The 23597-nt window shown below is 40.1% G+C and overlaps 1 protein-coding gene across 5 annotated transcripts in view; it reads left to right on the top strand.

Moving 5' to 3' along the window:
* The window catches only part of GANC (glucosidase alpha, neutral C), an 82609-nt gene that overhangs the window by 56167 nt on the left and 2845 nt on the right, over positions 1-23597 (top strand). For 3 of the 5 annotated variants that reach the window (XM_030814242.1, XM_030814241.1, XM_030814240.1), the window contains exons 15-24: positions 1675-1818; positions 2944-3040; positions 10754-10855; positions 12028-12271; positions 13059-13123; positions 15764-15840; positions 18442-18516; positions 20790-20903; positions 22167-22279; positions 23297-23400. In XM_030814242.1, the coding sequence (XP_030670102.1) occupies positions 1675-1818; positions 2944-3040; positions 10754-10855; positions 12028-12271; positions 13059-13123; positions 15764-15840; positions 18442-18516; positions 20790-20903; positions 22167-22279; positions 23297-23400 (1135 nt within the window). Of the gene's footprint in view, positions 1-1674; positions 1819-2943; positions 3041-10753; positions 10856-12027; positions 12272-13058; positions 13124-15763; positions 15841-18441; positions 18517-20789; positions 20904-22166; positions 22280-23296; positions 23401-23597 lie in introns of those variants that run through there. The other 2 variants (XR_004030463.1, XR_004030464.1) reach the window with 2 other exon arrangements.

Here is a 23597-nt window from a genome sequence, read left to right as displayed (position 1 = left end):
AAAAGCTGTGATTTTGACCTCTGTTATAATAGACTGTATGATATATCAAAGTACTTTATAGCAGAGGTTTATTACATTTTCAAATTGCTATATATATTTTATATAAAAATTGTATTCCATAACTGTTATTTAAATATGATGATACGTGTGAAAATATCTTACAACATATTTGTCATTAAAAGTGAAGTATGATCTTTAAATAATCTGATAAGAACCACAGAGAAAACCGGAGAGGCCACATCTGGAGAACTGTTTTCAACCAATTATGGTGATATTAATGATGGCAGTGATGATGATGATGATACCTAATGCAAATTGAGTACTTGCTGTGTGCCAAGCACTGTGCTAAGGACGACTTTATGTGCATCATACCATTTGTCTTCATAGTAACCCTCTGAAGTTGGAACTATAACTAAATCTAACCCCATAGATTAGGAAATTGAGACATACAGAAGCTTAAAAACTTGCCAAGGTCATGCATCTAGTAAGTGGTGGAACCAAAATTTGAACTCAGGTCTGTTTGTCCTGTAAGCCCAGCTTTTAACCACTAAACTGTAGTTTCTGGCATCAAGTATTAGGGCACTAGTAAACAACTTAGTACAGGGATAGACAAGCCTTGGGCCAAATCTGGCCATGCCTGTTCATTTCCCTATTATCTGTGGCTGCTTTTGTACTACTATGGCAGGGTTAAATAATTGAAAAAGAGACCTCATGGCCTGCAAAGTTGGAAATATTTACTATCTGGACCTTTACCAAAAATGTTTGCCAATCCCTGCCTTAGATGGTTCTAAAGGAAAGATATGGTAGTTAAATATTTGGAAATCATTTACCCTTATTCATAGAAGAACACGTTTAGAAATAAAGATTAAAAAAAAAAAAAAAAAAAACGACTAAGCCACCTCCAGGCATTTGAAAGACTTTCATGTGGGCGAGGTGACAGTGTATTCTGTGGGGTCTCAGAAGGTAAGCTAGGTAGGCTCTGCAAGGAGAATGTTATGTACAAGGAGCAGGATTTTTGAAAAATAATGGAATGAGCTGCCTGAGGGACTCCCTGTCTTTTTAGCTATTCAGTCAAATGCGGAAAGATAAGCGATTCTAGAAAAACCCAGGGATTCTGCAATACCGTGTTAACTAGATGACTCAACTGTCCCTTCCCACTCTAAATTGAACAATTTTGTGTAGAATATAAACTATAGATCATGTTAACAAACAGGTATATTGGCTGTCAAGTCTTTCGAAGTATTAGAGAGAAGGTAGAATCTTGTCATGTTCAGCTATAGTTACCCTTAGTTAAGAGTTGTAGCATCTGTTGAATGAGAAAGAGCCCAATTGTGAACATTCACAACCTTTCCCATAGGAGTCCTGCAGGGAGGTCTTGGAATGAATTTGCCAGGCAATGTGTATTTCACAGACAACACAAGGCAGCATTCTTTTATTCATCAGCAAATATTTATTGAGATCTGTCTATGGGGCAGGTACTATTCTAGATGTCTGGGATTTATTAATGAACAAAACAGACAAAATGTCATTCCCTGTGGAACTTATACTCTAGCAATGGAAAAGAGGACAGACCATAGATAATAAACATAATTTTTAAAATGAGGTAGGAATGGTGACAGCTATTATATAGACATCATCAATGTAGGAGTGTCATGACCAAGGTTTACTTCCTAGGGATCTACGGACATCCTCTTCATTTGGAATGACATGAATGAACCCTCTGTCTTTAGAGGGCCAGAGCAAACCATGCAGAAGAATGCCGTTCATCATGGCAATTGGGAGCACAGAGAACTCCACAACATCTACGGTTTTTATCACGTAAGACATCCAAAAAGAAGTAAACTGGGCTCGTGTGACCTGCCTTTTGGCTAAAAGTTATTTGCTTTGTATTATAATGGCTATCCTCTACTGTTCATTTCTCTTTGTGTGTCTTTTCTGACAACTGCAATGAGTCTTAGGTAGTAGCCAATACAAGACTTTTTATTATTTATCTCTTTGCTTCTTTTCTTTTCGTGATGAACTTGATGAACTTTTAAATATTATGAAATTAATTATAACATAAAACCTCTGCCTTGATAGGAGCCATTAATAAGTGGCACTCACTGGCTACTACCTCCACCTTTTATTGATGCAAGCAGTGTATAAATATGTGAATGAAGGTAATTAAAACAAGTGTTTTAAGATTTCACAAGTATCTAAATACAGCAAGTCTTATATTCACACTGGAGAAGCAATATTTAGAACACAAACACACAGTTTCAATAAGTATATTTTAAAAACGTAAAGCCTTCCTTAAGTACTTAGCTTCCTCAATAAAGATGGTAAAATTATCTTTCATTTTCCAACTACATCCAAAAGACGTGGCAGACACTTGCCCTCATGTATACCCATGGTTCTTTGTTATTTTCAAATTGTGACTGTATTCCTGTGGCCCTCTTACCTATTGGTATTTTCCAGTGGGAGCTTTTGGCTAAATATAAGCAGTTTTCAGATAGTATGTGTTTGCCTCTTTAACAGCCTGTTGCAGTAACTGTAGACTGCTTTACTTAGTGAGCTTTCTTATATAGGTCAGGACCAGTCATTTAACCTCTCTGAATCTCAGTTTTTCCTACCAATGAAAACTGTCTGTCTCAGAGGTTGTTACGTAGATTGTATGAGAAAATTGTATTAAATGCCTAGCAATAGTAAGCACCAAAGAAATGCTAGATGATTGTTTATTATTATTTCATTGCTATTGTTAACCAAAGAAAATTTTCCATTCTTTTAATACGGGAATTTAGAGTAGTTTCATTAATACCATGAAAATTATTTGATGGATTTATTTTAATATTTTCCATTTCATGCTCCTGCCTACTGTTTGCTTTTTGTATGTTAGATAGCTTATTGGGGTTGTCTGTACAAATCCAATCATCTCTTTGAAATTTTTCTTGTTTGGTGATATAGCAAATGGCTACTGCAGAAGGACTGATACAACGATCTAAAGGGAAGGAGAGACCCTTTGTTCTTACACGTTCTTTCTTTGCTGGATCACAAAAGTATGGTAAGGAATGGCTCATATCAGACTTAAAAACACATTAGCAACTTTTTTTTTAACCATTTATAGAATGTGATGTTACTGTGTTGATGCCTTCCTTTTCCTTTTTTTTTTTTTTTCATTTGTTTGTTTGAGACAGAGTCTCACTTTGTCACCCAGGCTGGAGTGCAGTGGCACAGTCATGACTCACTGCAGCACTGACCACCTGGGCTCAAGCAATCCTCCCACCTAAGCCTCATGAGTAGCTGGGATTACAGGTGCACACCACCACGCCCAGCTGATTTATATATGTGTATGTATTTTTTGGCAGAGACAGGGTTTCACCACGTTGCCCAGGCTAGTCTCGAACTCCTGGACTCAAGCAATCTGCCCACCTTGGCCTCCCAAAGTGTTGGGATTACAGGTGTGAGCCACCACACTCAGCTGATGCCTTCCTTTTCAATAGCCATTGGTCAGGCCTTTGATTGTAGACAGTGGTATGCCCTGAAGTATGGATTTTGTCCTATAAGACAGAATAAACAAATTTTAGTCATTTGTACTTGTTTCCCGCTGAAGAAATGGCCACTTCGTTGTTGGGAGAGTAACTTCTAAGTATTCAGTTTGCTGGAATAGTCATCTTTGATCCTGTCTCTTTGATTTATCAAAGCCAGGGAGATACACCTCTAACACATTCCGTTAACCAACTGTTCCACTTAGCAATGTGGCTTAAAATAGACCTGGCTGTTGCGTGTGGTCAGGGTCATCTATAACTGGATGCAGTTTACCAGCTAATGCAGATCTGGTTCAACTTAACCACCCTATGGCAGGAAGGCTATTTTAAGTCCCCTGGCCTTGCATAAACAACAGAGAGCTTAGATCCTAGTTTAAAGAATCCAGCCCTTACTATACTGTGGACATTATTAAGCCTCCCACTCCACCCCTGAAAACCAGGCCCTGTGGCATTCTGGAAAGGGCCAAAATATTACAATCTCAGGCAAAGATTCATGTACAGGGGTATTCAACACAGCAGTAGTCCTTGAAACAAAAGTAAGAAAGAAAATCTAAATACATAACAATAAGGGAATAGTTATAAAAGTATGGTGTAGCAACATGATAGATTATCGTAAGGCTATTTATGTTTAAAAAATTTTTTTTCTTTTTTTTATTTTCATAAGGCTATTTTAAATGGTAGCTTTAATTGCATGAGAAAATGTTTGTGATAATGATAAATTAAAAAAAGGAACGCCTAAGTGTTTATAATATTAACCTAATTTTGTATTGATATGTATTAGATGTACATATTTTCAGGATATGTGTGATAATTTGATATGTTCATATAATCAAATCAGAGTAATTGGGATATCTATCACGTTAAATATGTATCTTTTCTTTATGCTTGGAACATTTAAATTATTCTCTTTTAGCTCTTTTAAAATGCACAATCAAGGCTAACTATAGTCACCTTATTGATCTATCAAACATCAAGTCTTATTTCTTATTATCTCAATTTTATAAAAGATTAAGGGAAGATAGAAATTTAAGTAAATAAGTAGGTAGATAGATAGGCAGACAATTAAATATAAGAAAATGTAATGCCTTGGTGATTTTGAGTGATTTTCATTTTTTTCTTTTATCTAACTTTATTTTACAAATTGTCTACAAGTATCATTTTTAATCACAAAAAAGTATTTTTAATGAAAACATTTACCAGCAACAGTTAAAAAAAGATAACAGAATATTTGAATATTAGGTTATTGTTGATCTCTTATGTTGGTCCATTGCTTAGCCTGCAGTAGTGTGTGTGAAGCTATCAGCTTTGCTTCATTGTGTAGCAAGACATTACAGGAAACACTACTTTGTTAAGTCATATGCGGCGATCAATAGCCATAGAGAACTTCTGACGAAACAACGGTATGAGACATGAAAATATCTGCATGTTTACGTGAGCTTGCTTTCTTGATAAGAATGTCTCCATATGGATTTCAAAATCATTATGTAGATACGTACATATCTCGCTTGAAGTTAAGAGGAAATTAGAATACTTTTTTAAAAGAACAATCCCTGAAAATATTTCTTTTGGGCCAGGCGCAGTGGCTCACGCCTGTAATCCCAGAACTTTGGGAGGCCGAGGCGGGTGGATCACCTGAGGTCAGGAGTTTGCAACTAGCCTGATCAACATGATGAAACCCTGTCTCTGCTAAAAAACAAACAAACAAACAAACAAAAAAATAGCTGGGCATGCTGGCGCACACCTGTAATCCCAGCTACGAGGGAGGCTGAGGCAGGAGAATCACTTGAACCTGGGAGGCAGAGGTTGCAGTGAACAGAGATCGCGCCATTGCACTCCAGCCTGGGCAACAAGAGCAAAACTCTGTCTCAAAAAAAAAAAAAAAAAAAAGTATATTTTTTGGTCAGGAGCAGTGGCTTATGTCTGTAATCCCAGCACTTTTCTGAGGCAGGTGGGCAGATCACTTGAGGTTAGGAGTTTGAGACCAGCCTGGCCAACATGGTGAAACCCTGGTACTAAAAATACAAAAATGAGTCAGGCATAGGGGCACGTGCCTGTAGTCCCAGCTATTCAGGAGGCTGAGGCAGGAGAATTTCTTGAAACAGGGAGGTGGAGGTTGCAGTGAGCCAAGATTGCACCACTGCACTCCAGCCTGGGCCACAGAGTGAAACTCCATCTCAAAAAAAAATAAAAATAAAATTTTTTTTTACCTGGCCATAGGGCAGCCTAAAATTTCTATGAAAGATTAAAACAAAAATAGCTACCAAAACTATTTTGGTAGAAGATAGACAAAAATGCTTCAGGAGTAGTATATATTTAGTAAAATAAGACTTTCCCTTTTATGGCTGTCTTTGGTGGTATATAATCTGTCATCACAAACTCTTAGCAACTCTTCAGTAAATAAGAACAAGAACACTGGCTTAGGCATCAGAGTGCCTGGGCTCAAATCCTGCCTCTACCACTTAATAACTGTGTAACTCTGGGTAGATTATGTATCCATTGTTTGCTATACTTCCCTCATCTGTAAAATTGAGTTTATAATAGTGTTTATCTGATAGGATTGTTGTGATTATTAAGTAGGATAATACCAGCAAACTATTCAGCATAACACCTGGCTCAGTATGGGTTAAATAAATGTTAATTATTGTTATTGCTACTGTTATTATGTCTCCCCTTTATGGCCTGTAACACTTCTCTCAAATTTTTTAGAGTTTTCTTTGGGAGCAGGGGGTGGTGGAGGTGGGAAGAAATAGGTACATAGATTAATGGAACAGAGTAGAGAATCCAGAGTATCCAACACATATGTGATCAACCGTTTTTGCAACAAAGTTTCCAAGGCAATTTAATGGAGAAATTATAATTTTTTTTCAGTAAATGGTTCTGAAACAACTGGATATCTGTGTGGGGAAAAAATGAAACTACACCCCTACCTCATACCATATTCAAAATTAAACTAAAAAATTAACTCATTTTAAAAGCTAAAAATACAACCTAACTTCTGGAAAAAAACAGAATAAAATCTTTTTTTTTTTTTTTTTTTTTTTTTGAGATGGAGTCTCACTCTGTTGCCCAGCCTGGACTGCAGTGGTGTCATCTCGGATCACTGCAACCTCCACTTCCCGAGTTCAAGTGATTCTCCTGCCTCAGCCTCCTGAGTAGCTGGGATTACAGGTGCCCACCACCACACCTGGCTAACTTTTGCATTTTTAGTAGAGACAGGGTTTCACCATGTTGGGCAGTCCGGTCTTAAACTCTTGACCTCAAGTGATCTGCCCTCCTTGGCTTCCCAAAGTGCTGGGATTACAGGCGTGAGCCACCGCACCTGGCCAGTAGAAAATCTTTATGGCTTTGAAATAGACAAAAATTTCTTAGGACACAAAAAGCATGAATCATAAAAAAATGACAAATTAGACTTCATCAAAATTTTAAAATGTCTGCCTTTTCAAAGACATTGGTAAGAAAATGAAATGGCAAGCCACAGACTGAGGAAAAAAATATTTGAAATATACATATACAGATATATCTGCCAAAATACTTGTATCCAGAATATATAAAGAACTTTTACTACTCAATAATAATAAGAAAGACAACCTACTTTAAGAGTTGGTTTTCTGAAAAATAAAATAAAATAGATAGACTGCTAGCTAGACTAATAAAGAAGAGAGATGATCCAAATAAACACAGTTAGAAATTACAAAGGAGAAAATCTAGGAGAAGTGGATAAATTCCTGGACACATATACCCTCCTAAGACTGAACCAAGAAGAAATTGAATCCCTGAAAAGACCAATAACAAGCTCCAAAATTGAATCAGTAGTAAAAAACCTACCAATCAAAAATAGCCCAGGACCAGACAGATTCACAGCCCAATTCTGCCAGATGTACAAAGGAGAGCTGATACCATTTCTACTGACAATATTTCAAAAAATTGAGGAGGAGGGACTCCTCCGTAACTCATTCTATGATGCCAGCATCATCCTGATGCCAAAACCTGGCAGAGACACAAAAAAGAGAAAATTTCAAGCCAGTGTCTTCGATGAACATTGATGCAAAAATCCTCAACAAAATACTGGCAGACTGAATTCAGCAGCACATCAAAAAGCTTATCCACCATGATCAAGAAGGCTTTATCGTTGGAATGCAAAGTTGGTTTAACATACCCAAGTCAATAAATGTGATTCATCACATAAACAGAACTAAAGACAAAAACCACATGATCATCTCAATAGATGCAGAAAAAGCTTTCAATAAAATTCACCATCCCTTCTTGTTAAAAACTCTCAGCAAACTAGGTACTGAAGGAACTTACCTCAAAATAATAAGAGGCATATTTGACAAATCCACAGCCCACATCATACTAAATGGGCAAAAGCTGGAAGCATTGCCCTTGAAAACTGGCACAATACAAGGATGCCCTCTCTCACCACTCCTGTTCAAAATGGTACTGGAAGAAGTCCTGGCCAGAGCAGTCAGGCAAGAGAAAGAAAGAAAGCGCATCCAGATAGAAAGAGAGGAAGTCAAACTATTCCTATTTGCAGATGACATGACTCTGTGTCTGGAAAACCCCACAGTCTCAGCCCAAAGGCTCCTTAAGCTAATAAACAACTTCAGCAAAGTCTCAGGATACAAAATCAACATATAAAAATCATTAGCGTTTCTATACACCAACAACAGTCAAGCCTAGAGCCAAATCAGGAGCATAGTCCCATTCACAATTGCCTCAAAAAGAAGAAAATACCTAGGAATACAGCTAACCAGTGAGGTGAAAGATCTCTACAATGAGAACTACAAAACACTGCTCAAAGAAATCAGAGATGACACAAGCAAATGGAAAAACATTCCATGCTCATGGATAGGAAAAATCAATATTGTTGAAATGGCCGTACTGCCCAAAGCAATTTATAGATTCAATGCTATTCCTGTCAAACTACCAATGACATTCTTCACAAAACTAGAAAAAACTATTTTAAAATTCATATGGAACCAAAAAAAAAAAAGAGCCTGAATAGCCAAGGCAGTCCTAAGCAAAAAGAACAAAGCAGGAGACAATATGCTACCCAACCTCCAACTACTACAAGCCTGCAGTAACCAAAACAACATGATACTGGCACAAAAACAGGCATGTAGACCAATGGAACAGAATAGAGAGCCCAGAAATAAGGTTGCACACCCACAACCATCTGATCTTTGACAAAGCTGACAAAAACAAGCAATGGGGAAAGGACTCCCTATTCAATAAGTGGTGGTGGGACAACTGGCAAGCCATATGCAGAAGATTGAAACTGGACTCCTTTCATATACCTTATACAAAATTAACTCACGATGGATTAAAGACTTAAAAGTAAAACCCAAAACTATATAAAAACCCTGGAAGACAACCTAGGCATTACTATTCTGGACATGGGAATAGGCAAAGATTTCATGATGAGGACACCAAAAACAATCACAACAAAAGCAAAATTGACAAATGGGATCTAATTAAACTAAAGAGCTTCTGCACAGCAAAAGAAACTATCAATAGAGTCAACAGACAATGTACAGAATGGGAGGAAATATTTACAAAGTATGCATCTGACAAAGGTCTAATATCCAGCATCTATAAGGAACTTAAGAAAATATATGAGAAAAAACAAACAGCCCCATTAAAAAGTGGGCAAAGAACATGAACAGACACTTTTCAAAAGAAGACATACATGTGGCCAACAAGCATAGGAAAAAAAGTTCAACATCACTGATCAATAGAAAAAAGTGTATCAAAACCACAATGAAATACCACTCACACCATTCAGAATGGCTGTTATTAAAAAGTGAAAAGGTAACATGCTTGGCAAGGTTGCAGAGAAAGGAGAATGCTTATACACTGCTGGTAGGAGTGTAAAATAGTTTAACCATTGTGGAAAGCAATGTGATGTTTCCTCAAATAACTAAAAACAGAACTACCATTTGACCCAGCAATCCCATTACTAGGTATACACCCAAAGGAATACAAATCATTCTGTCATAAAGACACATGCACGTGTATATTTACTGCAGCACTGTTCACAATAGCAAAGACATGGAATAAACTTAAATGCCTATCAGTGGTAAACTGGATAAAGAAAATGTGGTACATATACACCATGGAATACTATGCAGCCATAAAAAAGAATGATATACCTTGCCTGTGATCTGGTCTTTGATTTTTCTTTTTTATTAAATTTATATATATATATATATATATATATATGAATGAGATCATGCCCTTTGCAGGAACATGGATGGAGTTGAAGGCCATTATCCTTAGCAAACTAATGCAGAAACAGAAAACCAAATACCACATGTTCTCACTTAGGAGTGGGAGCTAAATGATGAGAACAAATGGACACATAGAGGGGAACAACAGATACTGGGGCCTACCTGAGAATAGAGGGTGGGAAGAGGAAGAGGATCGGGAAAAATAACTAATGGGTATTAGGCTTAACATCAGGGTGACAAAATGACAAAGTAATCTGTACAACAAACTCCTGTGACACACGAGTTTACTAACATAACACACCTGTGCATGTACCCCTGAACTTAAATATTTTTTTTTAATGAGCAAAAGATTTCTGTAGACACTTTACAAAAGAAGATACATGAAGAGGCTGGGCATGGTGGCTCACGCCTATAATTTCAGCACTTTGGGAAGCCAAGGCAGGTGGATCACTTGAGGCTAGGAGTTCGAGACTAGCCTGGCCAACATGGTGAAACCCCTCTCTGCTAAAAATACAAAATTTAGCCAGGTGTGATGATGCACGCTTGTAATCCCACCTACTTGAGAGGCTGAGGCAGGAGACTCACTTGAACCCCAGGAGGCAGAGGTTGCAGTGAGCCGAGATCGCAGCACTACACTCCAGCCTGGGCAAGTGAGAACATGACTCCATCTAAAAAAAAAAAAAAAAACCACATGTATTATATGCAAATTATATCTTAAAGTTGATTTTTCAAAGGGTTCCTCCTCTATCAGACCTAAATTATACTTCAAAAATAAGTGCAATTTCAGAATATTTTCCTAGAATGCTTGTTTTGTAGATTTTAATAACTTTTCACATTAGAAAATTGATACTTTTCATTGTAGAAAGTTAGAATTTATTTTAAGGCAAGAAATCGGTTTTCCTTTTCATTAAGTTGTCTTTTACAAATAAGGAATCTACATAGGAAATTGAACGCATAGGTTGATTTGTGATTTTAATACATTGTTGCTGGTGACCAAAGGTGCCGTGTGGACAGGCGACAACACAGCAGAATGGAGCAACTTGAAAATTTCTATCCCAATGTTACTCACTCTCAGCATTACTGGGATCTCTTTTTGTGGAGGTAAGATGAGTACTTTGAGGCTTGAAGTGCAAGGAAATAAAAAATGAGGGTGTTTTCATCAAAGCTGGATACAAATCCCTTCTCATTAGCTGTTGTGGGCAGACATAAATGTGGGAAAGAGAAAATGTGAGAAAGTGAAGATGAGCAGGTTAGAAAGGAGAGTGAAAGGCATGCCTCAGAGCTATTTCTGTCTGGTCTGTGTTGAGGACATGAAATCAAGTTGTCAGAAAGGGAGCCAGAGCCATTTTCTTATCACTTCCTTCCTAGACGTTCTTGATAACTAAGTTTCTCTTCCTGACAGCTATCTTTTCTTCTTGAAAGTGAGAAAAATAGAACTACAAGGAATTTAGCAGATCAGAAAGTCAGTCTTACAGAAATTCTTTTTACTCAGCAGATTTAAAATTCTGTGGCATATTTTAACTGTACTAAAACAAAAAGATATGCTTTTGAGAAAGATAAATTTAGTTAAAATAAGATTTTCCGATGGACTATCTTCCCTGCATCCTAAGAATTATCTGTAGATGAGAGATCTCAATGTGGAAGGGGCTCAAGATGACTGCAGTTCCAGCTGCTCCTTGTTTCCTGTAGGAGTAGAAGCAAATTAATATTCTTTTGATGCACGTGTTTTTATTGCATTGGTCCATGTACAATACAAGGAATATGTATATACCACTCAATGGCCCAGCATGGAATTCTATTCTGATAATCAGAACCTCTACTTCTGATTATCTGCTTCTCTTCAGTTCTTTCTGTTTTTATCTTAGTTCAGCTCTTGCTTCCAAAGGAAATCAGTTGCCAACCATCCCCCTCCAACACACACACACACACACACACACACACACACACACACACACACACACACAGTTATTTAATCAGGCAGACGTTTTTCAGTGTCTGGGTTATCTGGTTTGGGGAACATACAGGAATATTGATCTTGAAATAAAGCCTCTGACCTTTTGACAAGAAAGTAATATTCTAAGAGCCCGTTGTCAGATCCCCAGACAGGCTGAATTATGTAGTAAGGGGTCACCTGTTTGAGGCCACGGCTTTATCCTGTCATTTGGACTGCGTATACTGTGCTTTTCTCCTGTCTGTCTTCAAGACCTTAATTTCCCTGTGTGCATCATTTATTCAAAGCTTGGTTGCCTCACTTGGCCTTCTTTTGCTTCCAGCTGACATAGGCGGGTTCATTGGGAATCCAGAGACAGAGCTGCTAGTGCGTTGGTACCAGGCCGGAGCCTACCAGCCCTTCTTCCGTGGACATGCCACCATGAACACCAAGCGACGGGAGCCCTGGCTCTTTGGGGAGGAACACACCCGGCTCATCCGAGAAGCCATCAGAGAGCGCTATGGCCTCCTGCCTTACTGGTATTCTCTGTTCTACCATGCACATGTGGCTTCCCAACCTGTCATGAGGTAAAAAAGCTTCATCCATTCAGGGACTCCAGCAACCAATCTGTAATAGAAGATCTCAGTGATTAAAGAATGCAGTAATTACAGTGATTTCAAGAGGAAGGTGAAGAAAAGCTACATGTTTAATCAAGTTTCAACAGGCTTATTGAGCAGCAGCGGTGAACAGGGTGCTGGCTGCTGGGGACACAGAAGATAAAAACTAGATCCCCTACTGCTTTCTGACTAAAGTGTGAATATTTGATAGGAGACAGAATAGAGATATTTCAAAGAAAAAGGAAGTGACTTTGTAATAAAATTCATTCAGTATTTAACCTATAAATATCTTCTCATGAAGAATAACTTATTTTCCCAGGCTTAGGCTTGAATCATATGAAAAAGAGTCTTGGCTCTTTGGCACGTTCCCATTTCCTTTGAATAGTTATAAAACTGGAAATAGGCCAAGCGTGGTGTCTCACACCTGTAATCCCAGCACTTTGGGAGGCCGAGGTGGGAGGATCATCTGAGGTCAGGAGTTTGAGACCAGCCTGACCAATATGGTGAAACCCTGTCTCTAAAAATACAAAAATTAGCTGGGCGTGGTAGTGTGTGCCTGTAACCCCAGCTACTTGGGAGACCGAGGCAGGAGAATCGGTTGAACCCAAGAGGTGGAGACTGCAGTGAGCCGAGATAGCACCACTGCATTCCAGTCTGGGCAACAGAGCGAGATCCATCTAAAAACAAAACTAAAAATATAAGTGATTGATGGCAATAAGATGTCTATAATGTTAAAACAGTTTTTTTCTTTCCCCAGGCCTCTGTGGGTAGAGTTCCCTGATGAACTAAAGACTTTTCATATGGAAGATGAATACATGTTGGGTGAGCATTTCTTTTTTTTTTTTTTTTTTGAGACGGAGTCTCACTCTGTCACCCAGGCTGGAGTGCAGTGATGCGATCTCGACTCACTGCAACCTCCGCCTCCCGGTCTCAAGAAATTCTCTGCCTCAGCCTCCTGAGCAGCTGGGATTATATGTGCCCGCCACCAAGCCCGGCTAATTTTTGTATTTTTAGTAGAGACAGGGTTTCATCATCTTGGCCAGGCTGATCTTGAACTCCTGACCTCATGATCCACCCACCTCGGCCTCCCAAAGTGCTGGGATTACAGGCGTGAGCCAGTGGGCCTGGCCAAGCATTTCTTGATTGATTACAGTCATTATAAAAAGTGTAATTATGTTTTTATTATATTTTCTAATAAAAGAGCAATAAAAAAAGTTCCTAATTCCAAGAAAGACAAAAAATAAAAATATAGGAAATTCCTTCACCAAAATTTCTTTTTTTTTTTTTTTTTTTTTGAGACAGAGTCTTTCTCTGTCCCCCAGGCTGGAGTGCAGTGGCGCAATCTCGGCTCACCACAAGCTCCGCCTCCCGGGTTCACGCCATTCTCCTGCCTCAGCCTCCCGAGTAGCTGGGATTACAGGCGCCCGCCACCACGCCTGGCTAATTTTTTGTATTTTTAGTAGAGACGGGGTTTCACCGTGTTAGCCAGGATGGTCTCGATCTACTGACCTCGTGATCCGCCCGCCTCGGCCTCCCAAAGTGCTGGGATTACAGGCTTGAGCCACCGCGCCCGGCCTAAAATTTCTAATGCATTATTAGTAGGATCATACCTCCATTCTGTTGTGATGTAGTTCTCATAGTATTGTTCTTGCTGACTTATTTGTGGATGTCATTTAGGATTCTTGTTCTGGGTTCACTCCTCTAATCCTGTGAGATCACTTCGGGGAAGGGAAGTACTAAAAAACAGCCCAGGTGGTGATAGTAAAAAAACCAGAAGAGCTTATTTCATATGCAATAATAGGATTTTTCTTTGGTTGACCTCTTCTTTGACAAAGATTAACTATCAAATCCAGAACATAGAATTTTATCAGCTTAGTAGCAGGGCTCAAGAAGCCAGGCTAAATATACTGTTCCCCAAAGGGTGAATCTCATTTCTGAGTTCTATTTTTTTTTTTTTTTTTTTTGAGATGGAGCCTCACTCCGTCACCCAGGCTGGAGTGCAGTGGTGTAATCTTGGCTCACTGCAACCTCTGCCTCCGGGGCTCAAGCAATCCTCCCACTTCAGCCTCCCGAGTAGCTGGGATCACAGGCATGCGCCATTATGCCTGGCTAATTTTTTCTGTTTTTAGTAGAGATGGGGTTTCGTCTTGCTGCCCAGGCTAATCTCGAACTCCTGACCTCAGGTGATCCATCCGCTTCGGCCTTCCAAAGTGCTGGGATTACAGGTGTGAGCCACCATGCCCAGCCCCATTTCTGAGTTCTTTAAGTCTCCACTCATCATTAGGTCTCAGTTTAATAGTCACTGCTTTGGAGAAACTTCCCTGACCACTCCTTGTTTCCTTATACCTTATTCTACCTAGTAAAAATCAGCCCCTCTTATTATGTAACTTTCATTCCATTTTGTAATTTTGCCTCTTTTGGTATTTGTCTTAATTCTAATTAATTTGTAATTATTTTTTAATATTTGTTTTCACTAACTGTAAACTCCATAAGGTCAGGAGCCACGCTTGTCTTATTGGCCACTATATCCCCAGAGCCTAGCATGGTGCCCGGCATGCTGTAGGCACTCAAAATAAGTATTTATTGAATAAAAGAGCAAAGTAGTAAGTGGGTGAATTTTACATACGTGTTGTGCCAAGGTCAAAGCAAATTTAATAATCCAGATTGCCTTTAAGAAAACTAGAGGCCAGGCATGGTGGCTCATACCTGTAATCCCAACACTGTGGGAGGCCGAGTATGAGATCGCCTAAATTGAGGAGTTTGAGATTAGCCTGGGCAATATAGCAAGACTCTGTCACTACAAAAATTTTAAAAATTAGCTGGGCACGGTGGGTATGTACCTGTCATCCTAGCTACTCAGAGGCTGAGGCTGGAGGATTACATGAGCCCAGGAGTTAGAGGTTGCAGTAAGCTGTGATTGCACTGCTGCACTCCCACTTGGGGAACAGAGTGAGACCCTGTCACCTGTCTCTAGGAAAAAAAAAAAAAAGAAAAAGAAAACTGCAGCGTCTTTGATGATAACTCCAAGCAAGAGGTTCCGAGCACCCACACTGACCACACTTCTGGATAATAGTTGTGGGCTCCCCATCATCAGTGTCACTGACAGCAAACAGTGAAGCACTTAGAAAGGAGCAATGGGGGTGCTTTGACTACTGACACACTAGCAGTTAGACACAAAATGAGACCGATGGACTGTGTTAGAGTCTCTTCCTATAATCTCAGTATACCCAGAGTGCATTAATGACAGGTGATGACCTTTTTGAGCTCACCTCTTTGAGCGCCTGCCCTCTTTCTATAAGTGCATCTCTCTGACGAATCATTGGTTCAACTCAGTCTCTGCCTCTCCGAAGTTCACAGCTGGGAGGTCTGTAACACCATGATAGCTAGCACTCAGTTAAAGAGAAAGGAGATTTTTAGACCTCTTATAATGATACTCAACTTTATTTCCTCTCCGTTACTTAGGGAATGCATTATTGGTTCATCCAGTCACAGAACCAAAAGCCACCACAGTTGATGTGTTTCTTCCAGGATCAAACGAGGTAAGAGTAATAACAAACAGCCACATATCTGATATGTCTCATATCTCTCATCCCTTCTTTTCTTTTAGGAAAGAGATTTCTTCATCATGTGTTTGTGAACACACCCCAGATGACTATAGCAAGTAATGATTATAATAAGTCATGACCACTGTCCTCAGAGGTCAAGAAACTTAATGGAAGAGAGGAGGGAGAAAGATGAATTGGTGAGGATTCCAAGGAGGATCAGAATGATTTTTAATCTTCACACTTTGACTAGTAAAAGTGAGTCCTGATAAACACACCGAGGCTTGGGGTAGGAAGAAATCTTCAGTGTGCTATGAGGTATCAAACTCTGGGGGAAAGCAGATATAAAGTGACTTTGCTTTTTGGTCTGGCTCTATCTGAATCCTGAGTTTTTGGTACCAAAAGCTGGTCTCAATACACTCTCTGAAGTGGGTAAAAAGTAAAAATAGTGACTCCCCTCCCAAATTCCTCTGCTCTTTTATTAGTTATTGTCACTAATTACTGTCCCAGGTATAAAATATCATCCTAGACCTGCCGGAGCCCAGGGCACTGAACCCAGGCAGGGCACAGGGGAGAGGAGGGAATACCGGCAGTCTGCAGGCAGAGAGCCATGGGTAATAAGAGCAGCCTCCAAAGACAGGCCACAGATAAATCCAGAGGGGCCAGGAGAAGAGCTGGAGCAAAACTCAGGTCACCAGACTAAGGGAGGAGGGTGTGGAAGGGAGAGCAGGAAGGAGACAGACCTTAGAGAGCATCCTTGAGCACTGGAGCATGCCACACGGTTCAGCAGGCAGGGGAAGAGCCATGCAGGTATGGAGCTGGCATGGGACTGCCAGGCCACATAGTCATGGACTGTCAAGGCAAGTGGCAAGGTAGCTGAGCCAGGCCACGCTCGCTGCTCATTACTGTCAGGTGCTGGGCTGGCAACCCCATGAAACCACATCCAGCGCCATGCTCTCCCTCAACATAGCTTTACATGTTTGGTTGTTCTTTTAGTTTCTTGAGGCTTCTGTAACAAATTACCACAAACCTAGTGGCTTAAAACAACAAAACTTTATTCTCTCACAATTCTGGAGGCTTGAAGTCTGAAATCAAGGTGTCGTCAGGGTTGGTTTCTTCTGGAGGCCCTGAGGGAGAATCTGTTCATGCCTCCCTCTTAGCTTCTGGAGGTTGCCAGCAACCCTGGGCTTCCTTGGTTTGTAGCCATGTCACTGCAGTCTCACCTATCTTCACGTTGCCTTTTCCTCTGTGTGTCTCTGTCTCTTACAAGGACACTTGTGGTCACATTGAAGGCCCACCTGAATAATCTGGGATAACCTCCTTGTCTCAGGATCTTTAACTTAATCAAACCTGAGACCATAGAAGGTAGTATTCATTCCTTCCAGGGATTGTGACGTGAATACATCTTTTTGAGGGGCGATGGTTCCACCTACTATGCTTGTCATTATTGACAGAACAATAACCAGGCTTCTCTCCAGAATGTTCATGAACTATGGTCTGTCCTCTTGGTTTCTCCAGTTATTTGGAGTTCTGAAGATGAGGGCTGTTTACTAAGGTTCCCCTGCCAAGTAGAAACCAGACGAAAAGGTTAAATGCAACAATTGCTGAATAAATGCCCTGCCAGATATTTTTGCTGAGAATTTCTCAAGTTGATTCCAGCAAAAGTGGTGGGTTCCCATTAAGAGGAACTGGCTCCCTTTCCAACTTAGTCAAGAGTTTTATTCGTGATCTGTCATCATTCCAAACACATCGTTGTGAGTGTGTATTATGTTCCTTCAGCACTATTTCCTGGACTGTTCTGTGATTGTTTCTCTTGCTTCACAAACTTGCCGTATAAAGGATGTGGTAATCCCTGGAGGTGAACTTGCAAAATAGACTCCAGGGCTGCCAGAAAGTGTACTGAGCTAGAAGAAAGAAAAAGATGTTTGTTTTCATTCTGCTTCTGATGATATCTTAAGAATTTATCCCATCAAATTACTTTAGAGACCTTATTGGTACTTCAGCAACTAAACCCCCTTGATAGATAGCAACCGTATTCTTGAATTGTGCTTTGTTTAAAAAAAAAAAAGATACTATAATAGTAATTCAAGTTTCCATTTGTTGTCTTCCCAGATGTTTCCTTCTCTGATGCTTCCTTTTCTCCTGCCTCTTTTGTAATTGATTTGCCTGCAATGTGCTTGTCTTCTTTGTTGTTGTTTTTTTCTTTTCTCCATCACCTCTTTCACTACTAGAAGCATTAAGTTTTTATAAGCCAAATGGATTATAAGATCCATGAGGACAGAAACTATGTCTTTTCTGTTCAGTCATGTATATTCAGCACCTGGCACAGTGCTGGGCACATGGTAGATTGTTCAATCGGTAGCTTTTGGATGAATACAAAACAAATGGCCTTTTAGTTAAATTAATCAGCCATAGTCCTTTGGGATCTTCTTAAAAGCGCATATTCTTCCTAACTTCTACCCAATGTATTTTTTAAGTTATATTTATTTTAGCTTTCTGGTTATTTGAAATCCAGGTAAGTGGATATTTTGCTGACTAATGAAATGGTGAGCAGAGTTGCTTATGTACTCTTTTTTACTGGACTCTATTACTTTCTAGGTCTGGTATGACTATAAGACATTTGCTCATTGGGAAGGAGGGTGTACTGTAAAGATCCCAGTAGCCTTGGACACTGTAAGTTATTTTGAGACTACTATTTTTACCTATCGTGCTCTATTGGTCGGCTAGGGCTGCCATGACAAAATACCACAGACTGGGTGGTTTTACCCAACAGAAACTTATTTTCTCGAGGTTTTGGAGGCTGGAAGTTCCAGATCAAGGTGCCAGCCGATTCCGTTCCTGGTGAGGGACCTTTTCCTGGCCTATAGACTGCTACCTTCTTGCTGTGCCTACACATGGTAGAGAGAGATAAAGAGAAGGTGCTGTCTCAGTTCTCTTCTTACAAGGACACTGTTCGTATCGTTTCAGGACCCCATCCTTATGACCACATTTTTAACCTTAGTTAACTCCATAAAGGCCCGATCTCCAAATATCTCAGGCTTGGGGATTCACCATATGAATTTGGGGGAGATACAAACTTTCAGTCCATAATGAGTTCCCCTGTAAAAAGAACCAAGGATGCTAGTGTTCTGCACAATAGCACATACGCATAAAGACAGAAGGTAGGTCCGGGGGTGCCTAGTGCTGGGGCAGAGGAGGGTTAAGGAGTCATGGGGAATGACTGTAAACTGCTCCAGGGTTTCTTTTTGGGGTGATGAAAATGCCTTAAAATTGATTGTGGTGATGGTTGCCTGACTCTGAATATGCTGAAAACTGTTTAATTGTATACTTTAAATTGGTGAGTTGTATGGTATATGAATTCTATCAAAGCTGTAAAATGTGAGAAGAAAAGAGTTAAAAATCACATCTACTCTGATTTCACAGAATGAGACATCAGAGACAAACACAGCTCTTCTCCGTATGTTTACATTTGCATGTCTAAGAAGAACAAAAACACTGAAAACAGAAAACATGGTAGTCACCATATGTGCCATCTGGAATGTCATTCTACAGGATTAAGGCAAAAAACAGGAGTTTTCAGTTGTAATCCTGGGCCCAGGGGAATGCATCAGTGATGATGTTAAAATCAAAGTGGTCCATCCAGGCTATCTTGAGTTTCTAAAGGGAACTTTCTTTCTACACCTGAATTGCAACCACTGCCACACTGCCACAGGCCCAAAGTAGTGTGAAGATTAATAAATAGATACTGATATTATTTTGTAAACCATCAGCAGCAATATTAACCCCATTATTTAAAAAAAAATAGTTTCAGATATCAACTTTCAGATCTAGAAGAGAACTTAACAATCATCTACTCTAATCCCTCACACAGGTAAAAAACCCTGAGATTCAGAGAAGTTAAATTATTTGTCCAGGAACACAGCAAACTTGTGGCAGAACTGAGACAAGCCCCCAGGTGCATTCCCTTGGGCTGGACTCCCATTCTAGAACCCATTTCACTCTAACTTGATGGCCTTGTTCTTTGAAAAAAAAAAAAAAAAGAAGAGAGAGATTGGCCAGTGAGGGAGGGACATGTGTGGGGAGATGGAAGTGCTTTACTTCTCGGTGCCAAGGCAAGTTAAGCAGAGGTGGGACATCTGAACTACTGAGTCCTCAGTCTCAACTTCATGTATGTTCTTGTACTGTCCTGCATGCTCATTCTTGAGTCAGAGCAAAGCACAAGCCCTTCCGTGACACAGGCACCTTCCTTACAGGAGGCGGGAAACCTACCCAGGCATTGCTACCTGGAGTGCCATTCCAGAAGACTCATAGTTATGGGCCTGTTGTTAGGGTCTCTTAAAGTACCCTTGGTGGTCTCCAATGTAACAGTAGCAGTTTCACAGATTTACCCTCAGAATTGAGTCAGTCATCCAGGTAATCCACAGAAACAGGGAGCAAAAGGGGACAGGCTGCAGTGAGTGAGGACAAAAGTCATCTGCCCAAACCAAGAAACCACCATCAGTTATACATACACACATACACAGACTTCTGGGCCCACTCACACAGACAGAAAACTTCACTCTTTAGCAGGGTTCTAGAAATAAGCATGTATATACTACACTGATAGGAAAATTTAAAATACAAAATAGGAAAAGCCACTTATAGGATGGGCAGAAAGGAATTCATCACTTAAGAGGAAAAAACAGCAAAGACAGATAGAGATAACAAACCAATGAATGGTGGGAAGTTTCCCTAATAATTAAAAGATGGACCATTCTTCAGCATTAGAGCTCTTTTCCTTTTAATGCCAGGACCCCCATATTTGCCATCTCTGTGCCCCAAAATTTATTTTGCCTACAAATCCGTACTTGTAGAGTGTGAATTTTATAAAATGAAATATTTTTAAATTCTACCTTGAAATTTTCTTATATGAATACTGCTTCCCTGAGCGTGCTGCTCTGTTACAGATTCCAGTGTTTCAGCGAGGTGGAAGTGTGGTACCAATAAAGCCAACTGTAGGAAAATCCACAGGCTGGATGACTGAATCCTCCTATGGACTCCAGGTTGCTCTAAGCACTAAGGTATTTGGTAAATCTGTTACCCGTTTTGTTTCTACTCTTTCTTTACAGTGATAGCCTTTTGAGTGTGTGACACTATGTAAAAGTGGTGAGCTCCATCTGTGAGATAGGTGCTCCTGACATTTATCTAGAAATCAAGGTTTGAATCATTTCTGAATCACTGTTCAGGTTGTCTGCCTTCCTTGGAATTGTTCTTAAGGGAACTCTTGAGATCTAGGAATGACAGAAATGTTCCTCTTGGGCACTGTGACTGTTGGTGCTCTTCACCTTGACATTGATTACTACTGGAGTGAATGCTTTTTGGGCCCTAGACAGCCTTCCCACATGGATTAGCCCTGAAACCCAGTCTCCCATAAAATGGTACCCATGTCTATGCACCATTTCAGAGATCCCAGTCCCAACCAGTGATTTCTTATCAGGTAGCTCCAACAACTAAAACCCCCTTGGGCAAAGCCTGGGAGGATCCAGAAATGATGTGTCCTTTTCAGAAGATTTTTTAAGCCCAGTGAGGCCTGTAGCAGATTCCTCTCCTGTCCATTTGTTCAAATCTAGTACAGAGCCAAACGAACACCAACCCTTACTCTTACTATATTAATACTTACTTGCATTGATATCAATATTATAAAATAATTCAGTTGTAGGGTTTTTTTTTCCCTGTCTTTTTCACTGGCATGTCTTCTTGGGCCAAACTGTGGGCCCCAGACCCATGTGAGGCCCCAGAATAAATTCAGAAGACTAGCGATCCATAGCATATCAGGCGTTATCAATAATAGTAAACTGCTACGTGGAGTGCTGTGGCATTGTTTGACATGTAAAAGGGGTCTTCCTACTAAAAATAAAAATAAATTTAAAAAAAGGAACCAGATACCATTCTCTAAGTGGAGGGTCTTCTAAAGGTAGTTGATCTCATCTATTATGTATTATTTTTTTTAACATCGTTGTCATTCAGTGAACTTTCTTGGCCTTGTTGTCACATTCTGGTGGAGTATTTTCAGGGAATCCACTTATACCACTGAACATACTTCATAGTTTAAATTCTTTGAACAAAGCCTAACTCTTTGTGCTCCTCTTATGTGACTTTCCTGTTGTTTTACTATCTACTCAGGAGTGATTGGCTATTGAGTATGTTAGGTATTTGTACGACTACTTTATATAGCTTGAATTTTTCACAAACTTTTTACTCTATTGTTACTCTTTAGGAGCTGACATTCTTTTCCTATAAAGCTATCATATAAGCACATTCTGTCTCTGTGATTCATTCTCCAGGGTTCTTCAGTGGGTGAGTTATATCTTGATGATGGCCATTCATTCCAATACCTCCACCAGAAGCAATTTTTGCACAGGAAGTTTTCATTCTGTTCCAGTGTTCTGATCAATAGGTAATGGCAGCTAAAGAAACTGTTTGTTTTCTTAAGTAAATCACACTATCCGTTTGGCATCCTCAAATGCACAGGTATGTTTTAGGGTACTATTTAAAGAAATGAATGGTGAAGGCCGTTTCTGGAATATTTTTCTTTTCTTTTCTTTTCTTTTTTTTTTTGAGACAGAGTCTCATTCACTCTGTCGCTCAGACTAGAGTGCAGTGGTGTGATCTCAGCTCACTGCAACCTCCACCTCCTGGGTTCAAGTGATTCTCCTGCCTCAGCCTCCCAAGTAGCTGGAACTACAGGCATGCACCAACACACCCGGCTAATTTTTGTAACTACAGGCATGCACCAACACACCCGGCTAATTTTTGTATTTTTAGTAGAGACGGGGTTTCACCATGTTAGCTAGGCTGGTCTCGAACTCCTAACCTCAGGTGATCCACCCACCTCAGCCTCCCAAAATGCTGGGATTACAGGTATGAGCCACCATGCCTGACCCATTTCTGGAGTATTTTTCAACCACTCTACCATGAATGATCCTCCTTTATTGTCTTTACCTTCCTTTCCCCCACTTTTTTTTTTTTTTGAAATGGAGTTTCACTCTTATTGCCCAGGCTGGAGTGCAATGGCACGATCTCAGCTCGCCACAACCTCTGCCTCCCAGGTTCAAGCGATTCTCCTGCCTCAGCCTCCCAAGTAGCTGGGATTACAGGCATGCACCACCACGCCCGGCTAATTTTGTATTTTTAGTAGAGACAGGGTTTCTCCATGTTGGTCAGCCTGGTCCCGACCTCAGGTGATCTGCCCACCTCGGCCTCCCAAAGTGCTGGGATTACAGGCGTGAGCCACCGTGCCTAGGTCTTTTATTATCATCTTTTATTATCTCTTCATCCTAGTAAGATGACTCCTATATGGATCATGCTTTCAAGGGACAGATGGGAGAGGAACTCACAAGGTTGGACATGTTGAACTGGTGGCCACTTCAAACCCCCATCCCTCTCCTTTTAATACTGTTTGTATCTATTCCAGTTCTGCTGACCAGAGGGGTCATTATCCCAGCAAGTGTGTGGTGGAGCAGATCTTGGTCTTAGGCTTCAGGAAGGAGCCATCTTCTGTGACTACCCACTCATCTGGTGAGAAAGCAGTCCATTCTTACCTCACCATTTGTTTTTATAAACAGAAGTATCTGCAGTGAGATGATTAGTCCCCAAACAGACATAATATGCTGAACCTGAGTGGACTGTGTGCTTTCAGGTAGAGGCGAAATATACTAGTCTGTAGAATAAATGAGGCCATCTCGCTTCTCTTCATGAATTGATCTTTCTGCTCA

Source organism: Nomascus leucogenys, chromosome 6, assembly GCF_006542625.1.
Source record: "Nomascus leucogenys isolate Asia chromosome 6, Asia_NLE_v1, whole genome shotgun sequence".
NCBI classification, from domain to species: Eukaryota; Metazoa; Chordata; class Mammalia; order Primates; family Hylobatidae; genus Nomascus; species Nomascus leucogenys.
The sequence above is the reverse complement of the archived record's forward strand: the minus strand, read 5'-3'. Positions and strand labels throughout refer to the sequence as shown.